The sequence below is a fragment of the Pristiophorus japonicus genome, chromosome 4 (genome assembly GCF_044704955.1).
Source record: "Pristiophorus japonicus isolate sPriJap1 chromosome 4, sPriJap1.hap1, whole genome shotgun sequence".
NCBI lineage: Eukaryota > Metazoa > Chordata > Chondrichthyes > Pristiophoridae > Pristiophorus > Pristiophorus japonicus.
This window is the reverse complement of record NC_091980.1, coordinates 246,192,400-246,211,589: the sequence shown is the minus strand read 5'-3', so window position 1 is coordinate 246,211,589 and position 19,190 is coordinate 246,192,400. Positions and strand designations below refer to the sequence as shown.

Genomic DNA, 19,190 nt, shown 5'->3' with positions numbered 1-19,190 from the left:
CTCTCTCTCCCCCCCCTCTCTCTCTCTCCCCCCCCTCTCTCTCTCTCCCCCCCCTCTCTCTCTCTCTCTCTCTCCCCCCCCCTCTCTCTCTCTCTCCCCCCCTCTCTCTCTCTCTCCCCCCCCTCTCTCTCTCTCTCCCCCCCCCTCTCTCTCTCTCTCTCCCCCCCCCTCTCTCTCTCTCTCCCCCACCTCTCTCTCTCTCTCCCCCCCCCTCTCTCTCTCTCCCCCCCCCTCTCTCTCTCTCCCCCCCCTCTCTCTCTCTCCCCCCCCTCTCTCTCTCTCTCCCCCCCCTCTCTCTCTCTCCCCCCCCTCTCTCTCTCTCTCCCCACCTCTCTCTCTCCCCCCCCCCCCTCTCCTCCCCTCTCTCCCCCATCCCCTTTCCCCACCACTTTCTCTCTCTCTCTCTCTCTCTCTCTCTCTCTCTCTCTCTCTCTCTCTCTCTCTCTCTCTCTCTCTCTTTTCTCCCTCCACTTGCCCCCCCCATTCTCCCCTCCCCTTCCAGCCCGTCCTCGGCCCATGGCCCCCCTTCACCACAGCCTTCGTCCGGCCCTCGCGCCCCCTCCCCCCGTTACCTCGTCTCCCCCTGGCTCCCTCCCAGCCTTCTCCTCCCCCCCCCCCGCCCTTACCTCCCGCCCTAGTCCCCCTTCTCTCTCTTCCCCCCCCCCCCCCCTCTCCCCAAAACCGGCCCACTGCCCCCCTCCCACCTCGGCCCTCATTCCCCCCCTCCCCCCCCCCCCCCAACCCGGCCCTGAAGGAGAGTAGAAGGTGCCAAAGGAGTAGGGGCCAAGAAAGAGAGAGAGAGAGAGAAAGAAATGGATAAAAAAAGACGCATTTATATAGAACCTTTCACAACCTCAATGTCCAAAGCGCTTTACAACCAATTAACTAATTTTGAAGTAGAGTCACTGTTCTGATGTAGGAAACGCAGCAGCCAATTTGCTCACCGCAAGATTCCACAATCAGCAATGTGATGGTGTCCAGTTAAACATTGACCAGGATACCAAGGAGAACTCCCCAGCTCTTTTAAATAGTGGGATGGTTATTTTACGCCGACTTGTGAGGACAGATGGGGCCTCAGTTTAGCATCTCATCCAAAAGTTGGCACCTCCGACTCTGCATCACTCCCTCAGTACTGCACTGAAGAGTAATGGATACGGATAGATTTCACAGCCTGTTAGACTTTCAAAACTACATGAGACAACTTTTGACCTCACAAATGTTAAGTAGCATTACCTTAATGTTGGATGACTGTTGTATCATATTGAAATATTACCATTTCATAACCACTTACACTGGAAATAATAACTTTGTATACTTGGAGGCTGGCTATAACGCATTATTAATTTGAACTGAATTTGATTTGCAAATACAAGAAAAAATAATGTGACTGCTGGAGATAAAATATATACAGAAAATGCTTGCAAAGGGCAGAAGGTCATTCAGCATGAAAAAGAAAGTGATGGTTGATGGTTGACATTTCAGATTTTGAACACTCAAAATGTTAACTTATTTTTTTTCTCTAAGATGCTGATTGGCCTACGTACACTTTGTTTTTATTTTTGATGCGTTGACCTTCAGCATTGTGTAAACAGTACATCTAATCAGGAAGTACTGACGGATTCAATGAATATGCTAATCCGTGATCCCAGTTACACTTTAATATTGTAGTTCAGAGTTAATGTCATTTATGGTTCTAGGATAGTACATGGTGGTCACTGTACAACAAAGGTCAGTCATGGGAATTGTTTTCACATATTATGTACTACATTTTTTGATTGTGGGCACTTAAAAATCCAGGGTGAGTAGCTATGTTAAGCTGGAGCCAATTAGCACCTTATTAAAGGCAGTTGTCTCCTGACCTGCTGAGAATTTGTTTTATTCATTCATGATGATGATGATGTGTTGCGGGCAAGGCCTACATTTTTTTGCCCATCCCTAATTACCCTCGAGAAACCGCTGCCTTGTATACAACTGGGTAGCCTGCTAGGCCATTTCAAAAGGCATTTAAGAGTAAACCACATTGCTGTGGGTCAGGAGTCACATATAGGCCAGTCCAGGTAAGGATGGCAGATTTGCATCCCTAAAGTTGGATTTTTACTGACAGTCCAATAGTTTCATGGTTGCCATTATTGATGCTAGCTTTTTATTCCAGATGTTTTCATTATTTTGAATTTAAATTCCCCAACTGCTATGGAGGGATTTGAACTCCTGTCCAGACCTCTGGATTACTAGTCTAACATAAGAACATAAAGAAATAGGAACAGGCATAGGCCATACGGCCCCTCGAGCCTGCTCCGCCATTCAGTAAGATCATAGCTGATCATGGCTGATCTGATCATGGACTCAGCTCCATTTCCCTGCCCGCTCCCCATAACCCCTTATCCCCTTACCATTTAAGAAACTGTCTATTTCTGTCTTAAATTTATTCAATGTCCCAGCTTCCACAGCTCTCTGAGGCAGCGAATTCCACAGATTTACAACCCTCTGATAGAAGAGATTTCTCCTCATCTCAGTATTAAATGGGCGGCCCCTTATTCTAAGATCATGCCCTCTAGTTCTAGTAGTCTAGTAACATAACCAGTATGCTACCATACCCTAATTCATTATATGTGTTCTCCTAGTCTCGCAGTGTAGACAAGCAGCACGCAGTAATCAACTATGACACAGCTACAGATGAGCACCGGGTAAAGGACCTTGGAAGTCTGAATGGGGTATGTAGAGAAACAATAAAGCTACTGTTTCACGCTATACAGATTTTCATGTTGTTAATACAGTTCACTGGGTCAGAAAAATTTGTTTTATTTGGTTAGATTTGTTTTTGTACCATTATAAGCTTCTAATTCAGACACTACCATGATACGACTGTAGTGGCTGCAATTTGTAATTCAGCTTTTTTAAAATGGAGATGTTAATCAGTGTTTATTTCGATTAACTAAATCGGTTGAAGTGGCTTAACTTTTCTTTTGAATTTGAAAACTTCTAATGCATTTATAATATTGTACCTGCATTCCTCTTTCTGCAGACGTTTGTGAATGATGTAAGGATTCCTGACCAGATGTACATAACACTAAAAGTAAATGACACTATTCGTTTTGGATATGATATCCTTTCATTTTAATCTCATCCATCTATTTGAAGTCTTTACTGTATTTATAATTATTGTGTGTCTGTTAATGTTTATAAATTGATCCCTTGCCAAATGATGGAAGTGGGACTTGCAGGAACAATGTAATGTGCTTTTTAATGGGAGAAAGATTTGCTACTTTACATTAGATATCATTCTTCAGTTTTTATTTAAATATGGAGTATATTGATTTCTACAGTGTTTTAGGATCTTTGTAGGATATTCTTGTATTCAATTCCAAATCTGATGTGTTTTACTTGTGTTGATTTTCTATCGGGCTTATCATTTTCTTTTTCATAAAGCCTTTATCTTATTAATATATTGATAATTTTTCTGTGACTAATTTTTGAAGCATCATTTATGTGCAAATGCCATGTAATTAGATATCTAACAGGGAAATCCCATAATTTAGTATTTTGCCAACTTTGATTCTATTACTGATATTGCAATGCATTTCAGGTTCTTTTTGTTGGTTTGTTTTTGCAATGACAATTACATAACTAAGTCAATGCAGCTATGGAAGGAAGCCTCTTTCTGCCGGGAGATCAGGAGAACCCCACATGAAAATTCTACCCCCCCATATCTGCAGTATGTGGAAGCTGAAGGTGAAATGTGTCCTTTTCATTTCAACTTTGAACACAAATGCCCTGACTGACTTTAAATACAGTTTGAGTATGAACTTCTTTGAAACTGTCAATTTAGTGCTTGGTTGCAATAAAAAAGACAAATAAGGCGCATAATCAGAGCGGTGGCGTGCAAATCAATAGATACTATATAGGTATTGTGTAAGGGATTGGTCAGACTCTGTGGAGTACTACTTGTTTCTCTATACAGAAGCAATGAACTGGCTATCTAAATATCAGCCCTTTGTTTATGAGAAAAGGTGAGGAGATTTGTTTTTTTTTTAAAGACTTTGAGGTGACCTAATTGAAGTCTTCCAGGTTTTGAAGGGGAATTACAAAGTTGGTCCAGGAACATTGCTCAATGCAGAATGGTTCATTTACTCATAACAGCAAATGCTAGTGACAATTTGGGAAATTTGAGGTTTGTGGGGGGTGTGTCGGGGGGGGGGGGGGGGTGGGGCAGTACTAAAAACTGTCATTCATTTTATTGAAATGTGTGTCAGTGAGGTACAGGTTTTCAAATCTACACAAATGAATTATGTGGCTTCATGAAGCAATAATGGAAATGTCTTTGTGACTGAGTTCTGGTTGTGTTGGATAGCCTTAGTTCACAGGAAAGTGAAAGAATACCCAGTGGTTTTATACATTGAATAAATACTTTTTCAATAGCAGCCTGATCTGGATCATATCGCTATAATATAGTAAAATAAAATATTGTCGTTTTTAGATTTCCATCTGAACTGATTTCCACGCCTGCTTTTGTTTGTAGATTTGTATTAATGTTAATTAATTAAGACATTAATGTTAATGTATTCATTTTACATATTGTTTCTCATTTCTATGGCTTTTGAAAATAATGTGAAATGATCGTGCATGAACTACTAGAACATATATTTTTACAACTCTTTCATTCAACAATGGTGTTTCTCTCTGCTGGATGCAATCATTTTTGAGAGATGGACAGCTCTTAAACTATGGGCGAGTCAGGGGTTGTGGGGAACGGCCAGGGAGGTGGAGTTGAGCCCGGGATCGGATCAGCCATGATCTTAGTGAATGGCGGAGGAGACTCGAGGGGCTGTATGGCTGACTCCTGCTCCTATTTTTTTTATGTGAAAGCTGATCCGGTTGGATTTGTTTAGTTAATGGGTTTTTGTTTGGATCGAATTCAAATGGTACTGCACTTGTAAACGTTAGGTGCCAATGATTAGCCAGGCATCAGTCATCAGCCCCACTCCTAACTGTAAATCGCCAGTCTACAGGAAATGGGCAGTACTGTTGGTACACAACTTTGTGGGTTATGAATCTACTTACTGCCTCTTGTTGCACCCGTTGATTCCAAGGATGAGGGACTTAGTTGGAGAGACAGGAGAAGCTGGGGTTGTTCTCCTCAGAGCAGCGAAAATTGAGTGATTTGATAGAGGTGTTCAAAATCATGAGGGGTCTGGACAGAGTAGAGAGAGAGAAACTGTTCAGGGTCGAGAACCAGATTTAAGGTGATTGACAAAGGCGAGAGAAGAAAATACCATTATATACAGCGAGTGGTTAGGATCTGGAATGTGCTGCCTGAAAGGGTGTTGGAGGCAGATTCAATCGTTGCTTTCAAAAGGGAGTTGGATAAGTAAGTACCTGTATCTGAAAGAAATTTTTTTTCGGGGCTACGGGGAAAGGGGGGTCGACTAGCTGAAATGCCCTTGCAGAGAGCCGGCATGGGCCAAAATGGCCTCCTTCCGTGCTGTAACCGTTCTATGATTTTGAATTCGATTTCTGAGCAATGCATTTTATGTAAGAAAAATATTCTGTTGGTAAATATCCTGTATGGAAACTATTAATGGTTCAAATAAAGAAAGGAAACCTCAAGGGAAGGGAAACCTCAAAAGGAAGTAACAGTGCATATGTTTGATAATAGGAGATCTCCTGTGGCACTTCTTTTTGCGCTCTCTTTTAATCCACTCTCTTTACCTCTCTTTATTCCTCTTTCTATCTCTATTTTGTTTGATTCTAATTCACCCTATAATTCTTTCTATGTCTTTTGTTCTGTTTTTTGCTCTATACTTTGCCTTCATTGGTCCAGGAAATGAGCCATTGGGCACGACGTTCGCAAGGTCCAAGAAGTGACATTGACATCGCTGCTCTGTTATCAAATCGATGTTCTAGCAATTTGTGACGCAAATATAGTGCGATGTCAGTCGTGAGCGTAAAAGTCCAAATAATGTCGTTCATCGCCAAACTTGCCATTGCAGCAATTTCTGGATTATCTTTTTTCCCTGTCTGCGGGATGGGGCAAGCCTTCTAAAGCCACTGTACATTTGGTTGGGAGAATAACCACAATCCATATTTGGGACATATCTTTCAATGCAGTCAGTGATTAATTCACCAAGAAGGAACCCCAGATTTGTGTTTGTGTAATTAATTCTTGTCTACTCGGAGCTAGATTTAGTCAGTTTAATTAATTTGTTAATTAAGCCCATTCTTGAAACGTTTTCATTGTATTGCTTTCTTAACAAAATCTTCACATTCCAACATGTATATATTGGAAAAAAGTACACACAGAGTTCCTGAAGAGGCCCTAAAGGTAAGTGGAGCTTGGTTATCATCAATTTAAAGAAGAAAATTAGATAAAGAGACGCCTCACCTCATGTTTCTATTGTGCTTTGTCAGCATGAGAAATACACCAGTCAGTTTCAAATACATGTGAAAGTAGCTGCAGATAAGAAGATGGAACAGTCTGATATGACCCTTGATCAGTCAAGTACAAAATTGGAGTCACCCAGACAAAATCTTGAAAAGCCTGAAAAGAAAGGAGCTACAGGTATTCATTATGATTTGATAATATATTGTAATGGCTGGTTTATGTCACCATTCCCTTGGTTGGTGTTTGTTGGTGTATTATATTAAAAATGCTGAGTGGGTTGCAACATTCCATCTCAAAATATATTGAAAACTATATCAGGCTTGGTCAATGGGAAATCCCATTTTAAAAGTGTCGAGATTTGCCTGCAGTGCCTGTTATGCCTACATTTTTAATTGTGATTGTTACTTATAATGTTAAAGGACCTGTCCTATAATAGTAGCTCCAAAACCAGCACTTGAGCTGTAGTTTGACCCTCAAAGTCAGCATATGCAGCTGCATTACCAATGCATATTGTAGAACCACTTCTGTTACATAGAAACATAGAAAATAGGTGCAGGAGTAGGCCATTCGGCCCTTCTAGCCTGCACTGCCATTCAATGAGTTCATGGCTGAACATGCAACTTGAGTACCCCATTCCTGCTTTCTCACCATACCCCTTGATTCCCCTAGTAGTAAGGACTTCATCTAACTCCTTTTTGAATATATTTAGTGAATTGGCCTCAACAACTTTCTGTGGTAGAGAATTCCACAGGTTCACCACTCTCTGGGTGAAGAAATTCCTCCTCATCTCGGTCCTAAATGGCTTCCCCCTTATCCTTAGACTGTGTCCCCTGGTTCTGGACTTCCCCAACATTGGGAACATTCTTCCTGCATCTAACCTGTCTAACCCCGTCAGAATTTTAAACGTTTCTATGAGGTCCCCTCTCATTCTTATGAACTCCAGTGAATACAAGCCCAGTTGATCCAGTCTTTCTTGATAGGTCAGTCCAGCCATCCCGGGAATCAGTCTGGTGAACCTTCGCTGCACTCCCTCAATAGCAAGAATGTCCTTCCTCAGGTTAGGAGACCAAAACTGTACACAATACTCCAGGTGTGGCCTCACCAAGGCCCTGTACAATTGTAGCAACACCTCCCTGCCCTTGTACTCAAATCCCCTCGCTATGAAGGCCAACATGCCATTTGCTTTCTTAACCGCCTGCTGTACCTGCATGCCAACCTTCAATGACTGATGTACCATGACACCCAGGTCTCTTTGCACCTCCCCTTTTCCTAATCTGTCACCATTCAGATAATAGTCTGTCTCTCTGTTTTTACCACCAAAGTGGATAACCTCACATTTATCCACATTATACTTCATCTGCCATGCATTTGCCCACTCACCTAACCTATCCAAGTCGCTCTGCAGCCTCATAGAATCCTCCTTGCAGCTCACACTGCCACCCAACTTAGTGTCATCCGCAAATTTGGAGATACTACATTTAATCCCCTCGTCTAAATCATTAATGTACAGTGTAAACAGCTGGGGCCCCAGCACAGAACCTTGCGGTACCCCACTAGTCACTGCCTGGCATTCTGAAAAGTCCCCATTTACTCCTACTCTTTGCTTCCTGTCGGACAACCAGTTCTCAATCCATGTCAGCACACTACCCCCAATCCCATGTGCTTTAACTTTGCACATTAATCTCTTGTGTGGGACGTTGTCGAAAGCCTTCTGAAAGTCCAAATATACCACATCAACTGGTTCTCCCTTGTCCACTCTACTGGAAACATCCTCAAAAAATTCCAGAAGATTTGTCAAGCATGATTTCCCTTTCACAAATCCATGCTGACTTGGACCTATTATATTACCTCTTTCCAAATGCACTGCTATGACATCCTTAATAATTGATTCCATTATTTTACCCACTACTGATGTCAGGCTGACCAGTCTGTAATTCCCTGTTTTCTCTCTCCCTCCTTTTTTAAAAAGTGGGGTTACATTGGCTACCCTCCACTCCATAGGAACTGATCCAGAGTCAATGGAATGTTGGAAAATGACTGTCAATGCATCCACTATTTCCAAGGCCACCTCCTTAAGTACTCTGGGATGCAGTCCATCAGGCCCTGGGGATTTATCGGCCTTCAATCCCATCAATTTCCCCAACACAATTTCCCGACTAATAAGGATTTCCCTCAGTTCCTCCTCCTTACTAGACCCTCTGACCCCTTTTATATCCGGAAGGTTGTTTGTGTCCTCCACATAAACTGGGTATAAGTACAGACAAAGCACTGCATTGTTGTGTCTCCATAACGTATATGATAGTCCATTTATATTGCAGCTGTATTTGGATGGAGAAACCATTTTATTCCAGCCACAGACAAATGGAACTCTTGGCTCACCCATATATGCCAGCAATCCAATTTTAACATTGCTTCTCGACATTGTGGATGACCTGTGGCCAGAATGATAGTCATGATCTTTGAGCAACTGTTCCAAAATTATTCTTGTGTGTTTCATTGTAATTCCATCGTAGTTGAATCAATTCCGCAGTATAAACAAAAATTGGACCATGAGGTAGCCATCAGCTTTCCAGTAATACCAAAATCCCACCGTCTCATAAATCAAGAGGCAAACTCTTAAAATTTAAGGGTTTTGGTATATAAATCATAACTTGCTCATTTTTTCAAACGTAAATCAATATAGATAAGACCGTAAGTTTTATCTTCACTACACGACCATGTTCATCCTTATCACCTTGGATAATCAGGCTAAAAGTAAAATTCAAAATACTGAAGACTGATTAAACATTGTTTAAGAAGCATGACATCAGACATTTCCCATTTTATTTGAAAATGTCAAAGCATTAAAAATTGTGCTTACCTTTCAGCTCTCCAAGGCAACACGGGCCTTGGAAGTCCTAACCTACCATATTATACAGGTGCTTAGCAGTAGAACAGTTATTTTAGGTGTTGAATGGATAAAGACTCAGTTGTCAATGCAGAAAAGTTATTTTCCCCCTTTTTTTTTTAAACCTCAATTTTTTCCTGATTTTCTTCCCCTGAAATTGTAACTCCGCAATTAATGGGAATATGTATTTAAACTTTGTGGTCCTGGATGGTGCCATTGTACGCATCTATGTGGCACATGATGACAAATTGCTTTACAGACTCTTCCTGGTGAAAAGACAAGAGATAAATGTTGCACTACAATCTCTTACTGTTTCTCAACATGAATGTAGGGTTCTGTCTCGACTCAAATGTATTTACAAAGCCTTTCGTCCAGTTTCATTAGGCAGTAATCCCCCGGGCTAACCCTGTCACTGAACGACATGCAGTGAACTGACGGTTATAACTCGGTTGGGTCCAGTTTCGCGACCTGTAAAGTGGTCTGAAATCTCCTCATCGCGTCACACTGCTGCATGGAGAGTTACACTGACTGCGGGCGACGGAACCTCTGTTCCATTGATGATTGACGTAGCACAGAACCAATAGAGAGCTAGGGCCTGGAAATGTTCTAGAATTGGAAGCTGTATCTAATCAGAGCAGAAGTCAGGAGAAGTGAATATTTCCTCTAAAAATCGCGCTACTTAAGCTGGCTATGTTGAGAGAGAGTAATGCTTTTGCGAATCGCACCAAAAATCCCGAGACTTCGGAGTTCCATCATGAGTGATGCTTTATTTTACTTAGAAATCGCGTCAATCGTGATAGATTTGCGAGAATTGGCAAACTGGCTTTCCTCTTTTTTTTTCTCCTTTGCGTCTGAGTGGTTTCTGATCTGGTGTTTCAGCAGAGATCCAGAAATTGCTGCTTAGTGTTGGTCTTCTGTTCAGAAAAACTTACTTCAATATAAAAAGAAAAGCTTGTTTATATCAGCAAATTAATTTTATTTCTATTGCCTAAATTAAAGACACCCATTCATCATTGTTTTGAATGGTAAATTTGGTTAAGTGCCAAATTTGCACCCAGATGAGTTTCTTGATTGCTTGCAGAGTGAAACAAAAAGGAATGAAGTGTTAATTAAAATCTAAGTTGGCATTACATTTCATATGTAATATTTACATAGAATTAAAATTAATGGAAAATCTTGTTCTTTTCAAAAGTAATCTTGTACCTACCCATATACTTGGATGCTTGTCATTATTTAAACACTTAATTTGGATAACCTTTATACTTAAAGTGGTCATTGGAATTTGATCTTCCATTGAAAGGAATATCTAGTTTCCCAATACATTTATCTATTCGCTGACAGCATTGCAAAACATGCAGTAAATGCTTGAAAAAATGCATATGAGTAAATAGTAGGAAAAGCAGGTCAGATAGTTTAAGTATACTGGGGTTTAGAATGTCCTTGCTGCTGTAGTACTGTAGTGCACATTCTGAGATTAGAATATAAAGGCATCTCTGTTCTGACTGCTGGTTTTAATTTTAACATGTAGGAGTGTGATTTGAAGTTGCTGATCTAGGCTTTCTGACAAAACTAATAGTTTTGCTTTCACTCCTACAAAAGATACTGCTGTTTAACACTCGGGCAGTAAAATTAACAAAAGAATATTTGACCTTGCACTAATTTTAATATTTTTTAACTCTTTGGAGGACAACAGTATTCTTCCTGTTAGGTTTTAGATTATTCAAAATAATTGTGATTTAAATTTATTTAGTTGTCTTGTGTCTCAGCAAGTGCAAATAATTTCCATAAATATGAAATAATTAGTACTAAATATTGGTCTAACGTTGTCTCCTCTCTTCCTCCACCTCCCATAAAGTTGTTGGTCATTTCTCAAGATGTCATACAAAAGCAAAATACTGCAGATGCTGGAAATCTGAAATAAAAACAGAAAATGCTGGAAAACACTCAGCAGGTCGAGCAGCATGTGTGGAGAGAGAAACACAGTTAATGTTTCAGATTGATGACCTTTCATCAGACTCCATGTCACCTTGGGAAAAGCTGCAGTAAATTGGGCACTACGGCATTAACATATCTACAAATAGTTTGATGCAACCCAGTCCTTGAAGAAATGTTGCCCCTAAGGGATCCTAATGAGCAAGCATTTCCTCAGATAAAGAACTCTTCTTTGTGACACAAGTTCAGAGCCAATTTATTGACGGCTATATACTGTGGTCATTTTCAATGCAGAGTGCTAAAGTTATCTTGAAAATATATTAGCATAGTTTAGTAGAAACTCCAACCTTCATGAAGAGTGATTGTCTGAGGTAATGTTTTAATCCTGTTTGAGTTTAAAAAAGGGATGTTTTACCCAAGGTTTTAAAAAGTCAGAGTTAAAACAGCAGAAGTAAGGAGAAGCATGAAAAAGAAAAGCCCTTGTAAATCAGCATGAAAACAGAAAGTGCTTGAAATACTCAGCAGTTCAGGCAACATCTGTGGAGAGAGAAACAGAGATAATGTTTCGGATCGATGACCATTGATCTGTTCTGGTGTATTGTGTCCAATTCTGGCCACCACATTTTAGGAAGGATGTCAATGCTTTGGAGAGGGCACAGGAGATTTACTAGAATTATACCAGGGATGAGATACTTCAGTTATGTGGAGTGACCGGAGTAGCTGGGATTGTTCTCCGTAGAGCAAAGAAGGTTAAGGGGAGATTTACTAAAGGTGGTCAAAATTATGAAGGTTTTTTTTGGAGTAAGGAACAACTGTTTCCACTGGCGAGTTGGTAACCAGAGGACACTGGGCCAAATGGCCTCCTTCTGTGTTGTATGATTCTATATGGTTTAGTCCTTTAGAATTTATTCTATCTAGAGAAAACCAGTACAAGTTAAAATTCGATGTAAACAGCAGCAGCTTCTAAAGGCATTAGAGTGTCCTATACTCCTTCATGTGTTATGGAGAATACAATTGTGACATTTGGGTACCACTGTACTGGAAGGAGAATAGTTTTACCTGTAGTTTATAGATCTTTTCTGTGGAGTACACTGTGTAGTTTGAACCTCGAATTCACTTAACAATGATACTGCCCTCAAAATGGCTTCTGCTGATTCATGCTGGGAAACTGTCTTTGTTTCTCTGGTCTTGCCTGGCTCATATTAGGAAGCAGCCAGTCAAGTTGTTGACTAATAATAGATAAAGATTATGAGGGAAAAACAATGGCCCAAATGCTGCAAACATTTAACATGCATGACTGGCAATTAAACAACAACATAAATCTATTCAGGACAATTTTAGATTAAACAAACAAAAACAGGAAATGCTGGAAATACCCGGCATCGGTCAAAAATGGACAAGTTAACATTTCAGGTGTAACTCTTCAACAGCATTTTTAACATTTGTTTTCAACGTCTATTAGTGCTGTTTTTCACTTTTTATTTACTTAGTTTAGACAGCCTCCCCCCACCCCACAGGTGGTTTTTGATGGGCCTTTTGTGTTTGTTAATATGGCTGGAGTTCATTGTGCAAGTGATTGCTTTGGATTAGCTTTGCAAAAGGCAAGATTGCATTTCGAAGAACATTTGAAATATAAACTTGGACGGTTTGTTTTAAATTAGAATTTTGAAAAAGCTGTAAGAGATATAGAGACGAAACATGATCATCATTGTAGGCAGTCCCTCCAAACGAGGATGACCTGCTTCCACGCCAAAAAGGGATGAGTTCATAGGTGTTTCAATGAAGGATCTAATATTCCAGGTCCCGAACTCATCTTGAAGGGTGGAAGATGCCTGTGTGTGGATTTTTTTAATGTGGGGTGGCCGTTGCACACCAGCCACCACACGGGCTTGACAGAGCTAGGTCTTGGTCCAGTGGCAAGGGTTAACCAAGATGACTGGAGACCTGCTCTGCTGCACGGACCTAGTGCGCACACATATCGCAGTGTGGGCTGGTCCGTGCTGCTCCTGGGCCCTCGCCTCTCCTGGCTCTGAACTCACGCCTTTCCTGGGCCCCGATCACGTCCCTCTACAATCTCTCGCCGCTCCTTCACCCCAGCATCAAACAGTCAGATAGTTGGATAGCATGACTGGTTGCAGGTAGAGCTCACGCTGTGCTGATCAAACAATCAAATGGAGCCGAGGATGGACCCGAGACTCCCGTGAGTGAATGGACGGGGAGTGAGCCAGGCCCGGGGATAGTGCCGGTGCAGTGGAGATGAAACATGAACCCCATAGATAAGAACATCTACAGAAATCTGAATGCAACTACAACCATTAGGGATTCATCATCATCATTACGGCGCTACTGAACTATCAACAGGGGTCTACTGAAAAGGCTGTAAAGACTATTTGAAGGAACTCAACCAACTGGTTTATCTTGTTTGATTCATGAATTAATTAAAAACTACTGTTATTAGAGCTGACAGTTGGTTGTATTTTACTGGTCATCATCATCATAGGCAGTCCCTCGAAATCAAGGAAGACTTGCTTCCACTCTGAAAGTGAGTTCTTAGGTGACTGAAGAATCCAATGCAGGAATTACAGTCTCTGTCACAGGTGAGACAGACAGTCGTTGAAGGAAAGGGTGGGTGGGGAGTCTGGTTTGCCGCATGCTCCTTCCGCTGCCTGCGCTCGTTTTCTGCATGCTCTCGGCAACGAGACTCGAGGTGCAGTACAGTCATCATCATATCATCATAGGCGGTCCCTCGAACGAGGATGACTTGCTTCGACGAGAGTTCACAGATGTTTCAATGAAGGACCCGATGTTCCAGTCCTGAACTCCAGTTGAGGGGGTGGAAGATGCCTGTGCGTGGATTTTTTTTAACGTGGTGACCGTTGCACATCAGCCACCACACAGGCTTGACAGAGCTAGGCCTTTATCCAGTGGCAAGGGTTAACCAGGACGACTGGAGACCTGCTCTGCTGTACGGACCTAGTGCACACACATATCGCAGTATGGGCAGGTCCGTGCTATCCCTGGGCTCTCGGCTCTTCTGGGCCCCGTACCCTCATTTGCTGCACCTCTGCCACGATGTTCTAGGGACCGGCGCTCCAGCTCTATTTATAGCAGTACAGTACAGTACTTTAGATAGCTCTATGAATTTTTTTGGTCCTTCAGTTTGATGTGAAAGTGTCAGACGGTGGCCAGGGAAATAGAAGGAGTTGGGAGCATAGAATCTTACAGCAAAGAAGTGTTATATATGCAGACTATAGATATACTCACTGCGCAGTCACTGTATTGTTGCATAAGATGGAGACATGTTACCTGATGTAGAGTGTATGGATTGGAGGGTAGCTAATGTAACCCCACTTTTTAAAAAAGGAGGGAGAGAGAAAACAGGGAATTATCGACTGGTTAGCCTGACATCGGTGGTGGGGAAAATGCTGGAATCAATTATTAAAGATGTAATAGCGGCGCATTTGGAAAGCAGTGACCGGATCAGTCCAAGTCAGCATAGATTTATGAAAGGGAAATCATGCTTGACAAATCTAGAGTTTTTTTGAGGATGTAACTAGTAGAGTGGATAAGGGAGAACTAGTGGATGTGATGTATTTGGACTCTCAAAAGGCTTTTGACAAGGTCCCACACAAGAGATTGGTGTGCAAAATTAAGGCACATGCTATTGGGGGTAATGTATTGACATGGATAGAGCACTGGTTGGCAAAGAGTGGGAATAAACGGATCCTTTTCAGAATGGCAGGCAATGACTAGTGGGGTGTCGCAGGGTTCAGTGTTGGGACCCCAGCTATTTACAATATACATTAATATTTTAGACGAAGGAATTGAATGTAATATCTTCAAGTTTGCAGATGACACTCAGCTGCGAGGAGGATGCTAAGGGGCTGCAGGGGGACTTGGACAGGTTAGGTGAGTGGGCAAATACATGGCAGATGCAGTATAATGGATAAATGTGAGGTTACTGGAAGGCGGATTATTATCTGAACGGTAACAGATTAGTAAAAGGGGAGGTGAAACGAGACCTGTGTGTCATGCTACATTAGTCATTAAAGGTAGGCATGCAGGTACAGCAGGCAGTAAAGAAAGCAAATGGCATGCTAGCCTTCATAGCGAAAGGATTTGAGTATAGGAGCAGGGAGGTCTTACTGCAGTTGTACAGGGCCTTTGTGAGACCACACCTTGAGTATTGTGTGCAGTTTTGGACTCCTAATCTGAGGAAGGACATTCTTGCTATTGAGGGAGTGTAGCGGAGGTTCACCAAACTGATTCCCGGGATGGCAGGACTAACATATGAAGAAAGACTGGATCGACTAGGCTTATATTCTCTGGAATTTAGAAGAATGAGAGGGGATCTCATAGAAACATAAAATTTCGATGGAATTGGACAGGTTAGATGCAGGAAGAATGTTCCCGATGTTGGGGAAGTCCAGAACCAGGGGTCATAGTCTAAGGCTAAGAGGTAAGCCATTTAGGACTGAGATGAGGCGAAACTTCTTCGCTCAGAAAATTGTGAACCTGTGGAATTCTCTACCACAGAAAGTTATTGAGGCCAGTTCGTTAGATATATTCAAAAGCGAGTTAGATGTGCAGGACCCAGTATAAAAGGCTGCTCACCATGCTTGTGCCTCACTCTGGAGTTAGGAATAAAGGACCAAGGTCACTACAGTTTGAGTACAACACATTGCCTCATGGAGTAATTCATAAGTGCATTACAGACATAACAAGGAGGAGGCCATTTGGCCTGTCATACCTCTGCGGGCTATTTGAAAGAACTGTTCAATTTAGTCCGACACCCTAGTTTTCCCCCCATTTCACCAGTCTGTCTATGTCCTCCTGATGTCTGTTACTGTCCTACTGGATGAGCAGAAATTTTCTCCAATTAAATATTGGGAAGACCGAAGCCATTGTCTTTGGTCCCCGCCACAAACTGCGTTCCCTAACCACTGACTCCATCCCTCTCCCTAGCATCAATCTGAGGGTGAACAAGACTGTTCGCAACCTAGGTGTCATATTTGACCCTGAAATGAGTCACATATCCACGGCATAACAAAAACTGCCTTTTTCCAACTCCGTAACATTGCCCGCCTCCGCCTCAGCTCTTCTGCTGCTGAAACTCTCATTCATGCCTTTGTTACCTCTAGACCTGACTACAACTCACTCCTGGCTGGCCTTCCACATTCCACACTACATAAACTTGAAGTCATCCAAAACTCAGCAGTCAGCGTATTAACCCGCACGAAGTCAAGATCACCATCACTCCTGTGCTTCCTGACCTACATTTGCTCCCAGTTAAACAATGCCTCGATTTCAAAATTCTCATCCTTGTTTACAAATCACTCCATGGACTTGCTCCTCCCTATCTCTGTAATCTTTTTCAGCCTCACAACCCCACAAGATGTTTGCGCTCCTCAAATTCTGGCCTCTTGTACATTCCTCATTATAATTGCTCAATCATCGATGGACGTGTCTTCAGCTGCCTGAGCCCCAAGCTCTGGAACTCCTTCCCTAAACCTCTACCTCTCTTTATTCCTTTAAGACGCTCCTTAAAACCTACCTTTTTAAACATCATCATCATAGGTAGTCCCTTGAAATTGAGGAAGACTTGCTTCCACTCTAAAAGTGAGTCCTTAGGTTACTGAGCAGTCCAATACGAGAACCACAGTCCCTGTCACAGGTGGGACCCAAAGGATGCCTGTTAGAGGCAAGCATCCAGCATGCCAAGGTTGATGGAGGAGGCACATAATTATTTTCCAAATGTTGGGGTCGTCAGAGCAATGGAGTCCTTAGTCCCAAAAGGTAAGTTGAAAATGTTTCCAGAAATAAACTGCCTGTTTCACAGAAAGCACAGAGAATTCTGCAGCAGTTGCAACAAATCTCCACCCCTCAATTTGGCAGGAGTCCCTGGTAAGTGCCTCCAATATTCAAATGAACCCAAGGCTGGAAGATTGGCTGGGGCCAGGGTTGCAGCTCTGTGACAGGAAGAAGTTCTGCTACACTGGAGATGCAGCCCATTCAGCAGAAAATCTAGACCTTTGAATTCATCATCATTATCATAGGCAGTCCCTTGGAATCGAGGAAGACTTGCTTCCACTCTAAAAATGAGTCCTTAGGTGGCTGAACAGTTCAATACGAGCACCACAGTGCCTGTCACCGGTGGGACAGATAGTCATTGAAGGAAGGGGTGGGGTGGGACTAGTTTGCCGCATGCTCTTTCTGCTGCCTGCACTTGATCTCTGCATGCTTTCGGCGATGAGACTCGAGGTGCACAGCGCCCTCCCAGATGTACTTCCTCCACTTAGGGCGGTCTTTGACCAGGGACTCCCAGGTGTCAGTGGGATGTTGCACTTTATCAGGGAGGCTTTGAGGGTGTCCTTGTAACGTTTCCTCTGCCTACCTTTGGCTCATTTGCCGTGAAGGAGTTCCGAGTAGAGCGCTTGCTTTGGGAGTCTCGTGTCTGGTATGCGAACAATATGGCCTGCCCAGCGGAGCCGATTAAGTGTGGTCAGTGCTTCAATGCTGGGGATGTTGGCCTGGTCGAGGACGCTAACGATGGTGCGTCTGTCCTCCCAGGGTATTTGCAGGATTTTGCGGAGACATCGTTGATGGTATTTCTCCAGCGACTTGTGTCGACTGTACATGGTCCATGTCTGTGAGCCATACAGGAGGGCGGGTATTACTACAGCCATGTCGACCATGAGCTTGGTGGCAGATTTGAGGGCTTGGTCTTCGGACACACTTTTCCTCAGGCGGCCGAAGGCTGCACTGGTGCACTGGAGGCAGTGTTGAATCTTGTCGTCAATGTCTGCTCTTGTTGATAAGAGGCTCCCGAGGTATGGGAAATGGTCTATGTTGTCCAGGACCGCGCCGTGGATCTTGATGACTGGGGGGCAGTGCTGTGCGGCGGGGACAGGTTGGTGGAGGACCTTTGTCTTACGGCTGTTTAGTGTAAGGCTCATGCTTTCGTATGTCTCAGTGAATACGTTGACTGTGCTCTTTAAACCTCTTTAAACAAGCTTTTGATCATCTGCCTTAATTTCTTCTTCTGTGGCTCGGTGTCAACTGTATCTGTTTGTCTGTAACGCTGTTGTGAAGCGCTTTACTACGTTAAAGGCGCTATATAAATAAAAGTTATTGTTACCTCAGTCATGCTCTCTGCCTCCACAAGAAGATTTCATTTTTTGTCCCTAATCATTTCCAACATTCCTTTAACTTTTTATATGTTTATAAAAGATTTGAGTTCCCTTTTATCTTCCCACTAATCTTTTCTAATACTCTCCCTTTGCCCTTCTTGTATCAGCTTTCTGTTTCCTCTGCACTATCTGTATTCTGCCTGGTTTTCTATATTCTATACCTGACATTTGTCATTAACTCTTGTTTTCTGTTTTAACCTCAATTTCATTTGTCATTCAGGGAGCTCTAGCTTTGGATGCCCAATCTTTCCTCCTTATGGGAAAATGCTTGATTTGTACCCAAACTATCTCAGCCTTGAGGCTTGCCATTGCTCATTTACTGTTTTCCTGGCCAATCGTTGTTTCCACTTCACCTATGCTAGATCTCTCCTCAAATCACTGAAATTGGCTCTCTTCCAGTTGGGTATTTTCACTTGATTTTTATTCTTTTCCATAACTACTTTAAACCTAATTATATTATGATCACTATTACCCAGATATTTTTCCACTGCAACACATTCCACTTGCCGTACTTCATTTTGCAGAACTAGATTCAGCACTGCTTCCTTCCTCATTGGGCTACAAACATATCGATTAAGAAAGTTCCCCTGTACACTGTTTAGGAATTTTTCAACCTCTTTGTCCTTTACTATGTTATTCCCACAGTCTATTTAGGGTCATTTGAAGTCCCCTACTATTACTGCTCTATTATTTTTACATTTCTCTGAAATTTGCCTACAGATTTGCTACTCTATCTCCTCCTTACTATTTGGGGGGGGGGGTGGGGTCTATACTAAACACCTAGCAATGCAACAGCTCATTT

The 19,190-nt window shown here is 42.4% G+C and overlaps 1 protein-coding gene across 8 annotated transcripts in view; it reads left to right on the top strand.

Moving 5' to 3' along the window:
- The window catches only part of LOC139263345 (centrosomal protein of 170 kDa protein B-like), a 113,179-nt gene that overhangs the window by 19,620 nt on the left and 74,369 nt on the right, over positions 1 to 19,190 (top strand). For all 8 annotated transcript variants that reach the window (XM_070879264.1, XM_070879260.1, XM_070879263.1 and 5 more), the window contains exons 3-6: positions 2,622 to 2,711; positions 3,023 to 3,103; positions 6,263 to 6,319; positions 6,406 to 6,556. In XM_070879264.1, the coding sequence (XP_070735365.1) occupies positions 2,622 to 2,711; positions 3,023 to 3,103; positions 6,263 to 6,319; positions 6,406 to 6,556 (379 nt within the window). The remainder of the gene's footprint in view (positions 1 to 2,621; positions 2,712 to 3,022; positions 3,104 to 6,262; positions 6,320 to 6,405; positions 6,557 to 19,190) is intronic.